Source organism: Acanthochromis polyacanthus, chromosome 22 (assembly GCF_021347895.1).
Source record: "Acanthochromis polyacanthus isolate Apoly-LR-REF ecotype Palm Island chromosome 22, KAUST_Apoly_ChrSc, whole genome shotgun sequence".
Lineage (NCBI taxonomy): Eukaryota > Metazoa > Chordata > Actinopteri > Pomacentridae > Acanthochromis > Acanthochromis polyacanthus.
In genome coordinates this window covers 14,869,857-14,891,415 of record NC_067134.1, presented here as the reverse complement: position 1 = coordinate 14,891,415, position 21,559 = coordinate 14,869,857, and the positions used below count along the sequence as shown (strand labels likewise).

The window sequence follows — 21,559 nt, the reverse complement described above, 5'->3', positions numbered from 1 at the left end:
TTTTTTAAATAAAATTTTGTTCTCAAATATTAGGTCTATTCTGTGACGTCTTGTCCACCCTGTTACTTGTCTGTCCACCCTGTTACCTTATTATTTTTTGATGAGAATTAGATAAAAAGTCTGAAATATTAAGCATGTCTTTGTGTTTACTTGCAGTTTCTAATTAGTATAACGAAATCACTAAAAAAAATAAATAAATGCAGATTCCATTGAAATTATCTTAAAATTGAAAAGAAATGTGTTCAAATTGTGTTGTGCCTTACAATCGAGCACATTTTTTGTACATATACTTCTTTGTTAATATTTCTCAAAATAGATATTTCAAGGGTAAATTAAGGGACATTTTAGCTCTTACTAAATGTAATTATTATAGCTAGAGTGGTTTGGAAACATAGTGTAATAGATGTGAGAATGTCCCGTAACAGGGTGAAAATTTGCCGTCTGTCACATGCAAAGAATTTGGTAAAAATATTAGATTATTGATATCCTGCGCTGGACCAATATAGTTTTCTTATAGTTTGATAAGTAATCCTTCAGATAAAAGACGAAAAAATTGGAAATTTTAACATTTTTTAAATAGATTAAACAAGGCCGAAATGGCACCAAATAGTAGGAATGACCCGTAAAAATATACTGTATAAATAATAATTATAGATTTATAGCTTCCTTTAAAAAAATGAATAGTAAGTTGCAGTTCATGTTGATCTATCACGTGTCTCTGACGTGTACCAACATCCGCTGTGGACGTCACCGCTGTCACCAAACATGGCGGCGTCCTGTGTGCGAACCGTGGGCTCTTTACTTGGGAAATGTGGTAATTGCAGTTCGAATATAAACACAGTCACGTCGCAGTTAAGCCGGCAGGTAAATAATGTTTTTTATTTAATAAATTAACCAGTTCAACGTTTTAAACTAACGTGGTTGGACGTAAATTACCTACGACGCCATACTACTGACGTCCTTGAGCTAGCATCCTCTTGTAGCGTCTGTTAGCCGAAGCTGAGTTGATGGATCTTTAAAATAAGAAATCGTTTACGTCACTTTTAGTTTTATCGTGGCGTGGGGATCTATGAGATGCACCAATCTAAATGACTGTACACTTATCTACAATTCGGCTGCTCAAACATGCTGCTCCGGGTATTTAGCGAGTTACCATGGTGTTGCATATCTTAAAGTGACAGCGCTTCTCCTCGACCTTAGGTGCTGAGGAGGCAGATATGTGTGAGCACTGCCCTCCTCAAGAAGAACCTGGCAGCTGCAGGGCCAGAGAAGTTCACAGTGGAGTTCATTCAGAAGCAGGTGGAGGAATTTGACATCGGGAAACGACACCTGGCCAACATGATGGGAGAAGACCCTGAGAACTTCACCCAGGAGGACATAGATGTAAGTTAGGACACAGTGCTTAATGTGGGTTTCAAAACATTCAAGGACATGTTGCTAAGCATTGGGCATCATAAGAAAATAGGTAAGCATCATGACTACGATCAGAGTGGATCTGACATGAGCAGGTTACAGCTGAGTTAGAATGAGTATGCTATTCAGTTGTGATGTGCAGTTGAGTCCAGCTGAAGGATGTGTCGCAGTTTGAAAGTTATGGTGCAAAGCAGCCGAAGGCTCTGACAGCCGTGGTGTTGACTCCAAAATTTGGGACAGACAGCACGGCAGCTAAAGAAGATCTTTTAGTATGGGCAGAGGTGTAGGGCAGACGGAATTTGAAAGTGAGCTGCAGAGCCTTGTAATGCATCTGTTGCTAAACATAAAGCCAGTGGAGATGAGGAGTGAGGAAAGGTGTAATGTGGTCCAGTGATTATTCTAACAGTGGAATTGTGAATGTTTTGGAGCTGACAAGATGTTTTTTGGAAGCAACTTGACTGCAGCAATCAACGCAAGATGTGATCTGAGCATAAATAGAAACTGCCGTGCTAGGGAACCCAGGTAGCTCAGCTGGTTGAGTGAGCAACAAATGTACGCAGTGGTCTGAGTTCAATTCCAGCTCACAGCCCTCCACTGCATGTCTTCCCCCTCCTGTCTGCCCCATGACTGTGCCTATCAAGTAAATATAAAGGCAAAAGAATAAAACTTTGACAAGAGAGTCTGTACTTCTGTACTTGGATTCTAGAGGGAAATTCCCAGAGAAATATATCACTAATGTAATTTGGCCTGTAGCCCATGTGACACAGAAAGTTTGTTACTGAATGTTTTTGGAAATAGACAGCATGCATGCCAACAAAATGGGAAAGATTAATAGCATTTGACTCACTAGTGTCTTACATTTTGGTCTAGAGTCATATCTTTCCCCACTTCTTGTGTGTTTTGGAGTATGGTGGAAGTTTGAGTAAAAATCTCGGGTTAGACAGTTGTTTTGGGTGACAACGCTTTGCCCTGAGGTGATTTCAAAAGTAATTAATTAGACAACAAATCCTGAACATTTATGGGAGCATAGGTTCAGTTTATGCTTTTTGTGTCTTTTCTATGAGTTTATTACATACTGGCAGTGTCAGACAGCAACAAAATCCATATGAAAGTGTAAAAGTTGTGCACATTTATGCGCATCGATCAACAGCATTAACTTCTTCAACTACTTTCATATCATGTACTGTATATCACTTGATGTACTGTTCAATCCCCATTTATTCCAGCTATCTCATGCTTCTTTCCATCACTGTTGTGGATTTATATGAATGAAGCTGTGAGAAACTGTTGACATTAAAGTGACTAATCTCTGAATGAAAGAATGCCATCACTCGTTTATCTCATGTCTGAAAAGGACTTACATTTATTGTAGGTTTGCTGGCATGCTAAATGTTAATTTAAATTGCCAACAGACACTGAGATGGTGATATTTAGCAGCCAGATGGTATGATATACAGACACTTTAAATAGCATTTTTTAGCTGAAAGGTCAAAGTGTCAGTTTCAAAGATAAACCCATTTCTTATAGTCAGTTATGTAGTTGACAGAACCTGTAGTTTACTTTAACCCAGTCCTAAATGCACTGTCCTGCTGCCCAAACACTCACTAGAACACTCAGTGTGCTTTAGTCCGCTGCTTTAAAGTGTCCCCAACAAACCCAGATTTTACTGCTGTTTGAGTAACATTCTTTAAACCTAAAATTAAATATATAAAGCTGTTGAACCTTTTTTGGAAAATTAAACTAGATTTGTGAGAGCCTGAGGACTAGCATATTGGTTCTTTCGTGGTATTTGATGGCAGCAAGAAATGTAGGATTTTTTTTAATGATGTTGCTGAGTAGAATTTGTTGCTGTTATTGTTGTAGTGGAGGAAAGCCAACGTCCAACATCTGTTTAACTACGAAGCAGAGTAAATCATTTTATTGCCTTACTGTGCGGAAAAGGGAGCTCCAGAGCTGTCGTTGTTGCAGGAGTTTGTTTCCTGTTCAGTCTTCGGACAAGGGATTTATTTAAAAAGTCTTCTCATCATCATCATCGTTAGCATCAGTGGACTCCACAGACAGCAGGCAGGTGTGGCCACCTCCGGCTAATCCGCTGCATCATTGATATTAGCGACGCCCTCAAACACACACCCGCATGCTTATTTGTGATTTTGGCAGCGCGTTAGCCCTCACCTCTCCAGCCATTTAGCTCGATTTCCCACTCGTCCCTCGCCCGGTCCCCAGCGCCCCTCACAAATAATGAAGAGAGCTGTGGGCGCCAGGCTGTGAAAGCCAAAGCGACGGCTAGCAGCCCAAACTCAGATGTGTGGAGGGAAAGAGGAAAATTTGGGAGGACTGGAGAGGTGCGAAGTGGGGCAGCTGATAAATCCGTCCGCTCTGGTGTGGAGTCCAGACTCCTCAGGTGTGACGGTGATAAAGACCCAGGAAGAATCAAAAAGGATGTTTACAGCCAGGGGGAGAAATTAACACTGCCCACAGACCCACAAAGACCCGTAAACGTCTGGTGTGGCTATCGAAAACAAAACTGTGAAATATTTTGGACTCCTATCACCTGTTAAATTTTTAAATGTATCTGAAAATATCTTTTTGTCAGAACTCATGACTGCACCATCTGCTCACACAAAAATTGCCAACAGTTTCAGTCAAAGTTCGAGTAAAGTTTTCTGCTTTTAAACTGGTGCTGAAACAGTTAGATGAACAACTGTTGTCACACGATATCTTCTGATGATGATACCCCACATTTATGTGAATTGTGATGGGAATTTCTACTGTTTTTTGATGATTTTTATAATAAATGATTGACTTGAGATGTGGCTAATCATTATTTGAGGTCACTTATAAAATATCATCTGCGTAGCTCAAAGGAGTGTGAGATCTGAATTCCTTGAATATTATGTAGATTTTTTTTGTTTAATTGTTGAAAAATTCCCATGAAGGTGTGGTTTACAAAGTGCTTGTTCATTCCAGACTGAATTCTGAAGCGACTGATTCATTAAATGAAAGAGTTTCTATTTTATGTACAGTAGTTAATTTTTATCTGGTTATCTTCCTACTTTCAATTGTGGACTAAGTAAATAATTTATTTTGATTCTTGGAAACTGTGCTGAGTATTTCAGTTTATTAAGATAACGGTAATCCTAATCCTAATCTTGTAAAGAACAGTACATCTCTGTGCGACTAGAAATTGGGGATATAAATACCAATTTTGATTAGTATTTTGAATTATTAGGTAATTGTTTAATCTATAAAATCTCACAAGGTGGGTTCATTTTTTTTTACTGCAATTTGATTTCCAGTGTAATTTTGAAAGGCCAAGCTTCAGTTCAGTATTCAGTGTAATAGATTCAGTACATGATGGACCATTTTGATAAGACACCATAAAAAGTGAGATTGTCACTAAGGATAGAGCGAAACATCAGCCGGCCGATATATCAGGCCGATATTTGAGTTTTTTTTACTTGTATCGGCATCGGCCGATGCACGCGTGAGTTCTCCAATTTATTTTTCCCTGGCATGAATTGTTTTAATGATGCCTAAATATTTGTTTTATTTTATTTTGTAAACATTGCTTGAATAATTAAAAGCACCAAACACTTTTTGTTCATTTGAAAGTGTGTGGTGAAGTTGAACAAAGCTGTTGAATATTTTTTTTACTGTTCAATAAATTTTTCTTATTTTCAACTTGAGACCTGTAATATTTATCATCATTGTCATTTTTTTTATTTAAATTGAAGGAGCAAAAGCAATATCGGCCCCAAATATCGGCTCAGGACAATCGGCCATCGGCTAAGGGTGATGGAAAAAAATCTGTATCGGCCCTAAAAAAATCCATATCGGTCTCTCCCTAAATATCACACAAGGAGGATGGCATGAATTTGGTAGATCGTGGGCACACCGGTTTCAAATTGCAATTTTCAGTCCATTGATCATTCAGGCCTACTGAGCAGACGTCAGAAATCTTAATGTAGGTTTTCTGTCATGTAAAAGAAAGAAAGAAAAGCAGCAAGTCTTCACATTCATTAAGCTGGGGCTTAAAAATATGTCTCTAATTTCTGTTTATTGTTTCAAAATTTAAAAATAAGGTTTGTAGGTTTAGAAGAAGTTTACACAGCTTGATTTTTTTTTTTTTGTCTGCTGTCCTGTTGTAGCTCCATCGTTTCCGTGTCGTTGAAATTTGTAAAAGTTGACACCCTGCTGCGCTGTGACTCTGCTCACTTGTACAGGTGACAGCTAGACTGTCGCTCCTCCGCTTTCTTCCTCTGTCGCTCTGTCGTCGCCCCTCGGGGATCTCCCCCATATTGTGTCGACTCTCTGGGGAGGTGTGTCTTCATCTGTTGCCTGCTTCTCTCTGCCTGTCTTTCCCTTTACCTCTCCTTTTTATTACCCCCCTTTAACTTCCCCTCAGTTCCTCTTCCTGCCTCTCACGCCTTCACACGTACATTTCCCTCGACTGGCCCTTTTCTTGCTGCTTTCCGTCGTTTTGACAACCTTAAAGGCAGCAACCTGCTCCCTCCGCGCAGCACCTGCTGCCTCACTAATTGAACCGACACAGAGAGGAGGAAAAAAGAGGACGAGGAGTGGAGAGATGGCGGGATGGAGGGAGAGAGATGAACAGGCTGTCTTGATGAGTGTGGCGGGGCCAGCACACTTCTTGTCTGCCTCTCTTCTCTCACACACACATCTACAGTGCCATCTGTAGCCCTGCTAATAACACCGACAAACACACACAGCAGAGGATGAACTTGGAGTGAACTGTTGGACGTCCACAGTGTCCTCTGCTCACTGTCAACAAAGCCAAAAACTTGTGCCTTTTTCTGCTTGTTTTCTCCTCTAACTCCACAGTAACACACACACACACACACACACACACACACACACACACACACACACACACACACACACACACACAACTCGCTCGCCTTTTCTTGAACCCGCAAGCAGCTTGTGCCTCTTCTTCTGTCACTTTCACCGCTGTTCCGTTGGCGTGACCTCTGTTGTTCGGACATTTCAGCGTCGTCACCTCTCAAACTGCCATCTCTTTTTTTGTTTATTAATATTTCCCCCCTCTCTCTCTCTCTCCGGCAGAGAAGCATCGCCTACCTCTTTCCCTCTGGCCTGTTTGAGAAGAAAGCTCGGCCTCTCATGAAGGTAAGGCTCTGAGTCCAAGCTTACCAGTTTGAAGTGCAACTATCTGAACTAAAGATAAAAGGCCACAGATTCATACATAATAGAGTTTTATTGGCTGGTGTAACATTTGTTATCTGTGTTACGAGCCTTTGTCACCGACTTCCATTAAAAGCGTTATAAGTTAACATTTTTTATTTATTTGTATTCCTATCTACAATGTAGATTAATTCTGGTGATTAACATTTTTTCTTTACAACACAATTCCATATATATTCTGTTAGAATTTTGATGTCTACGGTATTAATCTACAATTTAGAAAATGATTAAACCGCTGAATGAGAAGATGTGTCCAAACTTTTGACTGGTAGTGTACATAAAGCATCATTTTGAAAGAGGTTTGGCGCTAGTATCCCTAAGATAAAGTTTCAGCTGCTCTCTACATAAACAATTGCATCACATGCATACTGTGTTTGAGCAGTGGTGTGTAGTCTTTTCTAAAATTTAGCCTATTAGAGGAATTTAGTATTTGAATTTGCTTTAATGATGACTAACAGGACAATAATTAACCGCTTTCCTGTATTTCTCTAGTTGTTATCCCACGGCTGTGTTCATTTTTTTGACTTTTACTGTATTATTTGGATCTTTGTGACCAATTGACTGTTTTTGCAACTTTGGAGCTTTAAAGTACAAGAACTCATTGGGTGGAATCAGTGTTTGGTAGAACTGCTCACAGCTGAAGTCCACACTAAGACTGTATAGCTTGTTAGGCTTCAGTAAGTAGACAGCGCTTTTAAAACAATAGAGGTTGACCTAAATTGCTTTCCATTTAAGACACAAGATTGTCATTATCTATCTAATACATATTTACTGTGTTAGATGTTGAAGTCAAGATCTTGCAGTAATAGAGAGAGAGAAAGAACCAGGATTTCCTTTTAAACAGCATTTTGTTAGACTGAAGAGGAGGAACTCCCTTTTTTTTCCCCAGAAAGAGACCTCCTACAGAACCAGGCTCTGGTTGGGCAGTTGTCTGCCTCGACCAGTTGCGTTGAGGAAAAATGAAAGAGAGTACAGGGGAGCAAAGAGAAATGGACACCAAAAAAACTTCATTACATTAACTTCAGATCAGACATGTGCAACTCTGGAGCCATATGGAGCTTTTCCACTAGTACCAACTCGGCTCGACTCTATTCGGTTTGTGAGGTTTTCCATTTGGATGTATTACCGGGTACCAGGTACTGTTTTAGTGCCTACTCGGCCGGGGTTCCAAGCGAGCTGATAATGTGATGTCTACAGAGTGCAGGCCACTGATTGGACAGGGAGTGACAACACACGAGAGCAACTCATGATTTTCCAAATCGACTTCGCAAAAACTAAACCCGCTATTTAAAAAAATAAAAAAATGGCAACAACGGTGCGCGTTGCTCTTCGCGGAACTTGGCAAAATTTGAATATCTGACAAAAAGCCATAGACCAAACAGCAGGTATGTTATCGGCTTGATATCCTCCATTTTTGTGCTGCATTTGTGTCACGTATAAATGGCGTTAAGGGACTTCCGGGCCGCCGTGTTATGATGACTCCATCCATGATGAGGTAGTACGCAGTTGTAATGGAAAACAACCAAAACTGAGTTGGGTCAAGTAGAGTTGAGCTGAGTAGATACTAATGGAAAAGCGCCTATAGATACCTACAGAGAGGTCAGAGGGGACAAAACACAGCTTAATTTTATGCAATAGTGGCATAGAAGTGCAATGAGGAGAATACAAACATGGCAGAAAAGTTAAGGAAGAAAAACTAAGTCAAAAGAAACGTAAAACAGCAAAGTCAGTAAAACCAGGCAGCCGATCAATGCAAAACAGCAGGGTGATAAAAGGAACTAAGAGTGGACACGATTAGGCAGCCTGAAGAAAAACTTAAAACAGGGGAAAAGTCTTTAAGTTTGATTGAAAATTGCAAATGGTGAGGCAGGTTTTAGTGTGGAATCTGGGTGCAGTAACTGAAACAGCCCGGTTCCCTTCGGTTTTGAGTAACCCCAGTAATTGTCACGATGACCTGAGGGACAAACAGCTACTGCTTTCAGACACAAGCAGTTTTCTTTTGACAATTCAGAGAGGGTTAAGCAAAGGAACAAGCCAAACCAAAAGAAAGGAGTAACCTAACTTAACCTTGCCAAAAGGAAAGTAGAAATGGAATTCTCATTTCTTTCCTCAAGTAAAAACAAGAGAGAAAGCCTGCCACAACCGCTACACAATGCAATGTTTCCAAGAAGGTTGTAGTATTTACAAGAGGTTGGCTGAAGTTAACAGGAGCCCTCAGATTCCTCCTCAGTCACAAACCAATGTCACGCCTGCTTTACTTGACTTCACTCAAAATCTTGTCTGTTTTCATTTTCAGCATCCTGAGGAGATATTTCCAAAGCAGAGAGGTATGTCGTGCACTCCTGATTATGTTTTTACTACTCTGAATGTCGCCAAAAATTGCCGAACTGCTCCACAGCTGATTTTCTTTCCTCTCCACGAAGCTGTCCAGTGGGGAGCAGACGGACGGCCTTTCCACTTCTTGTTTTACACCGGCAAACAGTCCTACTACTCCCTCATGCATGTGAGTACCGCAAGCAGGTGAAGCAGTAAAGCAGCGCTGTCGGGTTTTTTTTTTTTTGTTTTTTTTAACCTTCATCTCGCTCGGATCTCTTCCTCACCTGCTCCCTCCCTGCCTCCCGCACCCTCGGGTCATATCCTATTCAGGCAGAGTGAGTTGAGAGAAGACGGCGCTGTCCCCGAGGAGAGGCAGCGTCAGATCCTCTTTTCCACACAGACGAATGGAGCCGGGGTGAGAGAGAGGTGGGAGATTAGAGGAAGGTGAGACAGAGGGAAAAGGAGTCGGATGAGCAGGAGTGTGAGGTCAGAGGTAGTCCAGCTTAAAGAGTGAATCACTGGAGAGAACCTGCCTCTGTCTGTGCTACAGAAGTGGCCGACAGGAAGGTGGAGTTGCTTGTTTTACTGATACTGATACTGTCACAGAATTTCAGATAATCGCGCGTTGATGTTCCATAAAGGTGCAGCGTTTCTTGATGCTAAAGAAAATATATCATAGCCATGCTGTAGAAAAGGTTGTGGCACTAAAGGTGAAGTGAGGATGCTTACAAATTCAAGCATAACAGCAGTAATCTTTTTTTTTTTTTATCTCTTGTTTGCATTTTTTTTCTCAGTTCAGTCTCAGTGTCTTCTTCATGTGACAGCACACTGACACCATGAAGATGAGATCAGGGTTGTGTGTGGGCTACGACATCTGATGTAGAAATTCTTCTGTTTGAGATCAGTTGTACATGACTCTGAAAACATCACCCCCTTTTGTTGCCTCTCACGTGGTTAATATATTTAGAATTTTCAGACAAGAATTTACCCCAAAAAAAGTCAAAGTGGAAGCAGATTTATGTACATTAACGTCAATTAATTAGAAGTATGAAATACAAAACAGGTAATTGCCTGATTTTTAAATTTTTTTTTTAATTTTAACTCGCTTCAAGTTGGTATTTAATAGATGCACTTTTGGTCACAATTGCAGCATCTCAACACTGCAATTTTCCCTCATTCTTCTTTGCAAAACTGTCAGATCAGCAATGTATAGTATACAGTAATGCACAAGTAACAGTCTAAAGTAACAAGACTAAGTGTGAACTAATCTCAAATGCGTCAAATTGACCAAATAACTTATAGCCCAAATGAAAATTCTGTGGTCCTGCTGCTGTCGTATGCTGCAGGTATTTATTAAACTCAGAGGAACAGTTCCTACAAACAGCTGAAAGCAACAAACTAAACTTTAGTTCCTGATCATGTTTGATATGATTATTATTGTCAAGTCTCATGAATCTGACCAGTTACAGTCTGTCTTCATGACAGAAAAGTTTTATTTTTATGGACATTTAAGTCTGTAATTGATGTGACATTGTAGAGCAAAGTCAATGAAATGACTTTAAGTGACAGGAGTGCATGTCTAAAAGGCGCTTAATGCTGAAGGAATAGAAATTGTAGTGATGCTGATCTCAAAACCTCATTTTCACGTATAAATAACAACAGTGGATAAAGTTCATTTTATGTTTATTGACCGTTGCCCTACAAATACTCCACATGCCCATTCCTTTTTGTTTACCATCAATACTACCTTGTGTACTGAGTTGAAGGCAATTGAATGCAATACAAAGCACCCGTGGGAAATGTTAAGCAAAATTAGACAGAATTTTCTGCCATTTTAAGAAGGCAACAACACAGACGCAGTTTTAAAACAAAAAGCCCTTGTTGCCGGATAAGCAGATGACAGGAGGAGGCAGCAGCAAGCAAGTTTAAAGCAGCCTTCAGTCTGTTACTGGAAGCTACAGAAACACTTCCATTTATTAGAATTTTTTCAGACTCTCATGGCGCTTTGTATGCAGTCCACAGTAGTTTTAATTATGACAGGTTGCCATGGTATACAGGCCATCTTTGCTCATGTAAATCAGCAGCAGATCAGTTTTGTGCTGTAAGTAAATCACCACACAGGTCAATAAATAGTAAATACAGTGAAATGAAATACAAGATGGTAGCTTTTATTACTGATCTGTCAGATATTTAGATTGTCAGGGTTGAAACATCTGTACGGAAGATATTTTAAGAATGCTTCATAAACTTTTCGTGTTGATAAATACTTCAGGAAATAGATGAATTCAATCGGTATGTAATTTGTGATCTGTAATCTGAATATATCCAGCCTCTCAGCGCCATCCACCACACATTTACCTTAACAGAATCAGCCAGAAAAAGTCTTTATCACTTCAACTCGACTCAATGCAAAGTTTCGATTCGACGTCATATTGTTGGAGCAACATTTGAACCAATCAACTTCTTCCGTCATGCCCTGAGGCTGGAAAGAAGCTGCAGCCACCTTGATGTCACAACTTTTCCAACCACACTGTGACGCCAGAGCAAGTCAGGATGAAGTCAGACATGAGTCTAACCAGGAAGCATTGTACGGTAGAGGTGTGGCAAGACTGCAAAAGGTAAACAACAGCAAAACAAAGTGGATATTCCTATAATATACCAATTTTAAGGAAAGAGTAACATGTGTAGGGTTAAGCTGGAGAAAAATGAATCGTGCACATTGGTCTGAGGGTTTTGTGTCCAAGGTGTGGCATGTCTGGCTTTGTCCTGCCACGAGGAGCAACTCCTCCATGAGGATTTGGAGGGAAGTGGGGCGTGGCAGAGCAGGTCGGCTAGGGGAGGAGGGGGGAGCCGAGTCCCTGAGGAAGGCCTGGGGAGCAACTAAAACGTTCACACCGCTCCTTCCCTCTGAGCAAACCTTCCTCTGTTCTCTTTTAACACTCTCAACTGCTTCCTTCCCGTGTTCCCTTGACCTTGTTCAAAGACGTTTCATACACAAGAGGCGTGTGTCTGTATCTATAACACTGAATACTGGTGCGAGCTCACACTTCTCTCACACACACATGCACACTATTGTGCCCTGCAGCCACAATCTGCACCCCCTGCTGTTGGTTTAAATAGGTATGTCAGACATGTCTGAGAGCTCGTGCTGCCTGTCTGCATGATTGCAGGCTCAATCACTCTCCTTCACCCTCGTGTTTTGCTTCTGTTTTTCATCATTCACTCTTTCCCATCCTGTGTCCATTCCAAAAAAAATCCCCCCCCCTCCTTTATTTTTCGCCGTTATCACCAGCCGTCTCTCACACCTCGGGAGTGTTGCCAGGAGGGGGCAGCGGCGTGTAAAGCAGCCTCCCTGCTCGGCTGCTCTCCTCTCGGCTGTTGTCGGGCTCAGCCAGCGCGGTACATTAACCTGCTCGCTGCTCCGCCGAGCCCTTTATGGCCACAACCCTGGGGAACCTGAAAACACACCTTCCCCTTTCACATTAGCCTCATCGAAACCTGCAAAGCAAATCCACAGGCGCCACTTTCCCATTGCCTTTTGGTTAAATTAGCTAGCACTCGAGGGTATTCCTCTTCCTCTTATAGCTAAAGCTCTGAACCTGAGGGTCTTGCCGTGCATATAAAGATCACTTATTGAATAGAAAGAGTGGCGCTCAAGCTGTCTGTCTCTGTAACAGCCTCGACTTAAATGTATCCAGATACCGGCCCTCTCCTCTCCTTTCATCCCACCAATCCATGCGAATTATTCCTCGCCATTGTAGAACCCAATGTTTGCAAACGTGTAACTCAAGCCCCTTATCCAAGCCTCCCTCCTCTCCCACTGCCTTCTTTTTTTCTGATTTTCTATTACGCTTTTTTTTTGGCAAAGAAAATTGGTTTTTGCTTGATGTTTGCTTCTTTTTTTCGTGCCCCCTTCTCCGCCTCCTCCCGCACCCCCCTCTGTGGCTGGTCAGAGTGGCAGCGGATTAGGCACACTCTATCAAGAAGGAATTAAACAAACATCTGGTGAATAATTGACGGGGAAATGAGTTCTCACCCAGGCGCCGGGTGGCTGAGGTTGGAGGGGGGGCGCCTGCCTTCGGGGACGTGACCGGCATGCCCACCCTCTCCCGGCTTTTCTGTCTGTCTGTGCCCATCGCCATGACACACTCCCCCCAGGTTATCCTCAATACGACGTCGATCTGGTGATGAGTGAGCCCCCAAACTGTCCTGTCATTTATTTAATTTCACGTGTTTGCTCCAGCAGGTTCCCTTCCAGCTTCACTCGAGGCCAAATACATATACAGCACAGGCGCCTGGGTCAGATCAGAGTGGAATATATGAATTATGATACATGAATTAATCTGATAAGTTTGTATAAGCCAGCTCTATCATATTTTCCAAACATTACGGCAAAACTGAAATGAAAACCAACATCAGTGAAGACTTTTATAGTGTTTAGCAGCACGACATACTATATGTTATTGGAGGAGCAAAAATAAACAATGATTAAACTTCAGAACCATCAAACTTGCAACAGATTGGAAAGGTGTGTTATCGTTTAAAAATGTGCGAAATTGTGCGTTTTATTATAGCAAGACAGAAATAATTGCCAGATTTTCAACTTTCTGTTGGTCCTCAAACTACTCATGTCATTCCATTTAAAAATAGAATCAAATTGAATCTTAAAGTTATCATGTTTCATCAAAATCGTGTTTGTCTACTTGTTAATTTAAAAATTTTCCAAAACTAAGCCATTTGCACTAAGATTCTGGGAAAAAAAGATCACAAAATTCTGTGCTATCAAGAGATTTTGAATGACAAATCAGCGGTTCAGCTACAGAGCAGATTGGAGGCAAGGATGAAAACAAACAAAAAATGTGGGTAAATTATCTGAAGTGCATAAAATCTTCAAGGGTTTTTTAACTTTAGTAAAATAAAAGCAATTTGAGTTTTTTTTAGGATCTACAGCTTTATAAATGACATTTTGACTTCTATCTGTGCTGTTTCCAAAAGGTGCAGGACTTTATATTGCGGTGAAAAATGTCCATCTTCATTTTCCTGGCTTTTGGAACAATATTACAAAATAACAAATGTACACCAGAAGATTTCAGGGCTGTGTCAAGTCATTTAGTAGAATTTTTTTTCTCTTTATCATAAATTGTGATAATATTGTCTACATTTTTTTTATGTAAATCCGCTTAAAATTTAGAATTCTTACAGATGTCTTGACTTCTTTGATAAATTCAGCTTCACAAGATGTTTGGAGGCAGTAGCTAGAGCCGCCAGTTAATGAAGAATTCAATCACTGATAAGCTGAGAAAAGATGAAACGACTGAGAAAAGTGTGCCCCAAAATGCCGCACAGCAAATCTAAATGCATTTTTTCTTTAGCACAACGGTGAAGAAACCTTCAGCTGGATTTTTAAATCAGTGCAGTCCTAAATGTGACTCTGAAGGGCTACTCTCGGAAGGTTTCCACCTCACAAGGCACAGTGCCAATTTAGACAGGGCCACCACCCAGCCTATGGATGGCTAGCTCGCTCTGCATGGCGGCTCCTGCTACGGGTGGGAGGGAGGGGAGAGAGAGGGGTGCTCGCCCCCAATCCTGCTTTCCCACCTCGATGTGACTGTAGAAATATGCTTTTTCTACTAGTGTATAGGGTAAGCCTTGCATTTTAAAGTCATCAAATGCTGAATGTTATTGTTGCTGGTGTGTTTTAGGAATTGTACGGCAAAATCCTGAACATAGAGAAGCACCAAGATCGTCTGAGAGCCAAAGGACTCTTCTCCCAGGACGCTAAAGCGATGTAAGAGCGCAAAAGGAAGTCTTTATTACCACAAAACAAACTGTGTATCCACCTTGCCTTTCTTATTTTGGCATAATCTTGTTTTTGGAAAATGTTTTCTGTCGCCATTAGCGCTCTCGACACGAGCAGGTGGTTCACAAAGGAGGAACTCGAGGTGTTGTTGGTGGAGACCATCTCTTCACATAATGTAAGTGCAACCTGTTGTTTCTTCAGTCCTCACCTTCCACTCCCCTATCCTCCAATAATACTGATTAAAATCACCGATGAATAGGATCTCCTTTCTGCACCTCCTGTGTGTCCAGGAGTCCAGCAGAATCTGACCCCTGTCTGTTCCTTTCTTCAGTACGATCGTTTCATCCAGCTGATTGAGCGTCTCCTGTCCATGCCCTACGGCAACATGGAGGAGGAGTTTGTTCTGCAATACCGTCGGCCGCTGGAGGCTCAGTCCAAGAAGCAGTCGGTGCCAGTGCCAGAGAGGGATGACAAAGGCGTGGCCTTTAGCACTTCAGATGGTAGGTTCACAGCAGCGGTGCGATTATTCTCAAATACACGAAAGTTACAAGCCATTCGTCACTTTCCTAAAATAATGGTCTAGATCATTTTTTGACAGAAGTTATTGATGGATAGATAGATTGATAGATTTTTTTGGTTTTCTGAAAAAATTTAGTATTTTATGAGGGTGTCGGTGTCGCGATAAGTGATGGATACAGTCTCCTATAGAAGGGGAAACCAATGAGGAAGTGACTTAAACGTGCATTCTTTCTAAACACCAGCAGGGGGCAACTCTTCTGGTTGAGTTCTCACCCATAGACTATATATAAAGATGGACGTAGCATCTGGCTCCAAAATTGAAGCCCACCCGGAAGTGTCAAAAACTTGCAATATCACACCATCCGCTAGGGTTGGCTCCAAAAAGCTTTTGCTCCATAGACCCCAATTCATTTTTGGAAAAAATCAATTTGATAGACTGATTTTCTACAGCTCCGTTTTTTTTTTCCCGTTAGTTTTCATGGTCAAAATGAGAGATCAGGTGGCCGATCTTAAAATAAATCAATACTGAATTTTAAATAAATCGTTAAAGTTGGCGGAATCAGGGGGCGTGGCTATACTTGATAGACAGTCCCATTGACTGGTCCTGCCCTGAGTTGCTCTCCAGTCCAGCCTGTTTGATGACGCTTTTTACGTCACTGGCTCCAAAAAATCCAGAATGGCGACCAGGAAGTAGCAAAATCCGGGCTTCATTTTCTCGGCGTTGAAACCAACGGGTGACGTCTCGGTTAGTTCACACCTGTTCTTACCTCAGTAGACATTTTCCTACTGAATTTATCACCCCAATCACTAGCTTCAAGTCTCTTTTTGCACAAAATGAAGTCACTTTATGAATGATGGTCTGGTTTAAAGTAAAATATAGCAGAATAGTCTTTAACGTGTTGCACCCTTAAGTTCTCCATCAGATCTGCTGCTTACTCACTATTTCTGGCTCCATAAAACCAAGACGGGCAACAGATTCTTGACCTGAGACTTCAAAACAGTGGTCCACAAACCACTGGGTGATGTCACTGTGGCTATTTCCATCTATGATGTAAATGAAATCTCATAGATTTGCCTGAATAAATAGTTTCCTGAAGAATGGGAATCTACAGGGAGAATAGAGTAGAATAGAATCTCTTTGTTGCCATTTTGATTTGCAGTGAAAGTGGTCTACCTCAGTTCCTTTATTAGCTCCCCCCCCCCCCTCGTGTCACATTTTTACCCACTGTGCCTCCCTGCACCTCTGTGGATGTAGTACAACCAGGGCTCAGAGCTCAAAAATATCTTCTGTGCACTTGTAATGCCATAAATCAGAAAAGACAAAACAGACAATTGGTGTAACCTAGAATCTGCATATACAGCATATTACCAGGAATCCACTGGTGTTACCAAAACTGGAAAGAAACAAAAGGTGACTCCACAAACTACTTACTTATATTTTGAATTGGCTTCAATAGAGACAGCAGCTCAACTGAAAAAATCCACAATTTTTAGTTAGTTACACCTGAGTCTTCACAGTTGTGTTGAGGAGGGCAGAAATGTTAGTTTTTTTGAAGAATCTGGTGAGTGCGTACAGACTGTTTTGGGGGATTTTTTTTTTTGAGGGAGACATGTAGAATAGTGGAAAGTGATTTCGAGGAATTATCACAATTTGAAGCTTGAACTTGGATCGTTTTCCTGGTGGAGCAGCATGTGACAAATGAGTTCTTGTAGAACCATCAGAAAGTTGATACTGTGATGAATCTTTCTGTTTCTACGGCTTCTGATTCTGATAAATTGGTGTAATTCAGGCTATTTTTATTTCAAATGAACCTAAATGTGTCTCGGAAACTTTGTAGTTACTTTGGTGAGAACAGAAATGACGGTAAATTGGACAGAAAAATAGAATTTCAGGTCCTGAAATGATGATTATCTGACTTCCTGTTGCAAGCTCAGAGACATCCAAATTCAAGATTAAACATGCTTCATTCTCAGGTCGGAGGAAGACGTCTAACTCGTCAGTCGTGCTTCGAGACGGCGGCTCTGGTCGCATCACCGTCAACGGCCAAGAATACCTCCAGTACTTCCCCGTGCTACAAGACAGGTAGGAGAGCTGCATGAGTGTTTCCGCTGCGAACAAATAAAGCTTTCCACATCACAGGCTCTCTGCTGCTTCATTCACAGATACCACTTTCCTTAAAATGCAAGACGTGATGTGTTTTACTCTCCACACACACCCACCAAAAAATTAAAAAAGCAGCTTTTTCACTCTCCACAGCATCGCCTCGTTTTTTTTTTTTATTATTTATCTCCTTGTAGTAAGTTAATTACACAGTTGAGTGATTGTGTGTCTGTGTGTGTGTGGCTGCAGTGTGTGTGTGAATGTCCAGAGCTGGTGTTGTCACGCAGTGTAAGGATGGGCTGTAATTGGAGCAGAGAGGTGACAATTGACTTTGTCAGCAGCCATAGGCCATTCAGCCTGAGACGCCATCCAGAACACAGACACTTTCTTCTTCACACACACACACACACACACACACACAGCCTCATCCTATTCCTGCTGAGTCAGAAGCCACTCTGTAATATGTGGTGGTGAGATTGTAAAAGAAAGCTTTTCACAGCGCCGGGATCCTCTATGCTTGTCTGAAAAGTCACCCAACCAGACATTAAATTAGCTAAGCCTCCGCCGTTGATACCGCTATCTGTTAAATAGCACACGCTCCTGCTCTGCCTATTCAACCACATTTCATTCTTTCACCTCCAGTTTTTTTTTTTTTTTTATTATCATCTCTTGGTCATTTTCCCCTTCGCTCTCACCCATCCCGTCTTTTTATGCCCCTCCAACTCTCAGAGAGCAGCTGATGTTCCCGCTTCAGTTCGTGGACTTGCTGGGGCGCTTCGACCTGGAGTGCACCGTGAGCGGCGGCGGCAGGTCGAGCCAGGCGGGGGCGCTGCGCCTCGCCATTTCCCGGGCTCTGCTCAGCTTCCTGTCTGAGGGAGAGCAGGAGACGATGAGACAAGGTGGGCAGATTTACCTCTCAGCTTCTGACTTTGTTTTTGTTTCTTTTGTCATTTTGCTTTGAGCGCTTTGCTGTGTTGTTTTGATAGGAGCCAAACAACTGAAATTCGTCTTGAGTATTGTTATTATTCCCATTATTTTCCTTACCATGAATATTTAAATCAACTTATTGCCTTTGCAGTAAGTAAGTTTCGGCTGTGGTGTGAAAATCCCTCTGAATTTAACCCTCTAAACCCTACACAGTTTCCCTCTTTTTTTAAAGTCACCTCAATAAACACAACTTGGTCATGACAAGGTGGGAGCTAGGTCCAGTTTAACTAAAGGATAAAAGCAGCAGGTTTGACACCAAATATTCTAAAATGTATATTCTTTCCTCGATGATAAGACCACAGCTTCATAATTCTGAACCTGCCGAGTGTCACAGAGACCAGGAACAGACAAGAATTAAGAGGAAGTTTCTTCGTCATTGAGAAATTATTTAGTGAGGAGAAGCAGTGGAGAGCAGGACAGATATCTAGGTGAATGTCCTCCCTAAATTGACTCGAATTTTGAAATATTTTGAAAAATCTAGGGAACCACAGGGAACATTTGCCTCACAAGTGATGTATAACACAAAGACGGATTGAGATGCAATTGTCCGTGTTTTGTCTTATTTTTTTATGATTTTTTTTCCCCCCAGCTGGTCTGCTGACCCCTGACCCCAGAGTGAGGGAGAGGAAGAAGCCGGGCCAAGAGGGAGCACGACGGAAATTCACCTGGAAGAAACGCTGAGGAGGAGAATGTTCTCACCTGAATTCAAATATCAAACTTTCTCTTCTGGTCTCCATTTGCGGCCTTTTAAAGCTGACTGTTTGTTGCTCCAGAGGCCTGTCACTTGTGTCCTCCTTAGTTTATTGAAACTCTTGAAACCAAGTGAATACTGTGTATTTTTCCATGGCCACTGTTCTCAAGCTGCAGTGAGCCCCTTCAGCCACCAGAGGGAAGTGTCATCAGGAATGAATAAATTATATTGTTGATCTCAATAATCAATCAATAAATTACAAGTTTTCATATAAAAAAAAGGTGTTTTTGTTGTAATGTTGACTGTTGTATAGCATACTTTTTTAAACATTCTTTGATTTCACTGTTGGAGTTTAACTGAATAGGGTAAAGTGTTTTAATATGCAAATAAGGTATTACCTATCAAAATATGCGCTCATTTTCATTCATTTCCAAAACAAATCTGAGCATCGGATGAAGCCACCTTCAGAATTCTTGTTTTATTTTGTCACATATTGCTGTTTTTTATATGGGCAATTTTGGATTATTGTTTTCTATTACCCCATAAATTAGAAAATACTCTCAGTAGTCAGGAAAAAAAAAAGATTTTGACCATGTTTTTAGGGTTAGGGTTAGTCTGGTTTGTCTGTCTCTCTGTTAGCAACGTTACTCAAAAATGTATTAATGGATCTGGACCTGTCCAGGATGAAAAAACTATGCAAAATACCACTTCTTGCATCAAAATGAAGGAACGGACTACACTCTTTGACTTTGCTCTAAGTCAGCTGGGATAGACTCCAGACCCCCACAACCCTAATAAGGATTAGCAGTGCATAGATAATGGATGGATGGTACAAACTACTGAACAATGCAAGACCCAGAACCTGAAGAGAAAAGAAAGAAACTCAAGGCTGGGTGGATATACTGTGATGTCTCCACTAGGTGGGTGTCCTGAGCAGAACAAAGATAGTTTTACCCAAGTGTCTTACATGTACTCATATTATTCAAACTGTCGTCATCTTATCAGCTAAAAGCATAATTTAAGTAATTGTTCCAGATTTTAAGCAACTGGGGGTCACTTAAAAAAATTACTGATTTTTGAGCTGTTCTTTTGTGGGACAATCTTGCCTCCAGACGCAAACAATGTGAGTCACCAAAAAAAGGACTATTTGGCCTACTTTTGTGTTTCTCAGTCACCGAGGTTATTGTAATCCTCTGAGCTTCAGAAGAAGGCAACTGGATGTTCTGGAGGACTGATCCAAGAAGCGTTATTTCCGGGGGCCCCTGCTTTCTCTCTATTTGCTTAGTCTTTCTCAAATCTAAATAGCATGTAAGCAGAAAAAAATAATATTTTGCTACTCTGAAATCATAGGAAAAGTCTCTCATTGGGTCACTGCTGCTTGGAATCCTGCATATGTGGTGGTGTTTTTTTTGTGTTTTTTTTTAAGTCACTCTTTTAGTCCCAAGACTGCAGTTCCCCTTCTCACCCACCTGACTTCGTTTACAAGCCGTCACAAAGGAAGTAGCTAGAAGATCCCTGGCTCGTGACCTGGCCTTCCTGGTATCTTTCTGCATGGAGTTTGCATGTTCTCTTTGTGCATGCGTGGGTTTCCTCCCACAGTCTGAATATGTGCTGAGGTTAATTGATTATTCTAAATTTGCCCCTAGGTTTGAGTGTGATTGTTTGTCCTGTTTTAACAGTAACTTTAAGTTATTGTCTTGTTTTTCATTGTGAAGCACTTTGGTCACCCTTTGGGCTGTTGTAAAGGGCTGTGGAAATAAACTATGATTGATTGAAGTACAGTGGAAGTGCTTAAGAGTTCCTGTCCTCTTCCCCTGCATCATCGCCTCTCTGCCAAATTGTTTTGGAAATTCTACCTTTCAAAGACAGGAGCTAAATACACTGCCCAGCCAACGAAAAAAAATCGCACACTCTAATATTTTGTTGGACTGCCTTTAGCTTTGAGTATGGCACTCGTTCGCTGTGACATCATTTCAATAAACTTCCTCAATGTCACAGCATTTATTTCTGTGCAGAGATGCTTTATTTTTTCACCAATATTTTATATTGATGATATGAGAGACGGACCGCTGAGCAAAGTCTTCTTCAGGACATCCCAAAGATTCTCAGTGGGGCTGAGGTCTGGACTCTGTGGAGGCCAATCCATGAGTGAAAATTAAGTCTCATGGACCCACTGCAGTTTGCTTACCAACCGAACATTGGAGTGGATGATGCAGTCGTCTACCTGCTGCAAAGATCGCTGACTCACCTGGAGGACACTGGCAGCACTGTGAGGGTCATGTTCTTTGACTTCTCCAGTGCTTTCAACACAATCCAGCCTTCTCTGCTCAGGGCGAAACTTGAGGGAGCGGGAGTAGACTGTCACCTGGCTGCTTGGACCATCGACTACCTCACCAACAGACCACAGTACGTGAGGCTTCAGGACTGTGTGTCTGATGTAGTAGTCAGCAGCATTGGGGCCCCACAGGGGACAGTGCTCTCTCCCTTTCTCTTCATCCTGTACACATCG

At 41.5% G+C, this 21,559-nt stretch overlaps 1 protein-coding gene across 1 annotated transcript; it reads left to right on the top strand.

The window, feature by feature from the left end:
• Window positions 1-721: 721 nt before the first annotated feature.
• On the top strand, window positions 722-20,837 carry mrps9 (mitochondrial ribosomal protein S9). The gene is made up of 11 exons (XM_022221044.2): window positions 722-864; window positions 1,201-1,383; window positions 6,499-6,561; window positions 8,933-8,963; window positions 9,060-9,139; window positions 14,655-14,740; window positions 14,852-14,927; window positions 15,084-15,252; window positions 17,246-17,354; window positions 18,102-18,271; window positions 18,949-20,837. The coding sequence occupies exons 1-11, from the start codon at window positions 766-768 to the stop codon at window positions 19,038-19,040; spliced, it is 1,158 nt and encodes a 385-aa protein (XP_022076736.1). The 5' UTR covers window positions 722-765; the 3' UTR covers window positions 19,041-20,837.
• The last annotated feature ends 722 nt before the right edge of the window (window positions 20,838-21,559 follow it).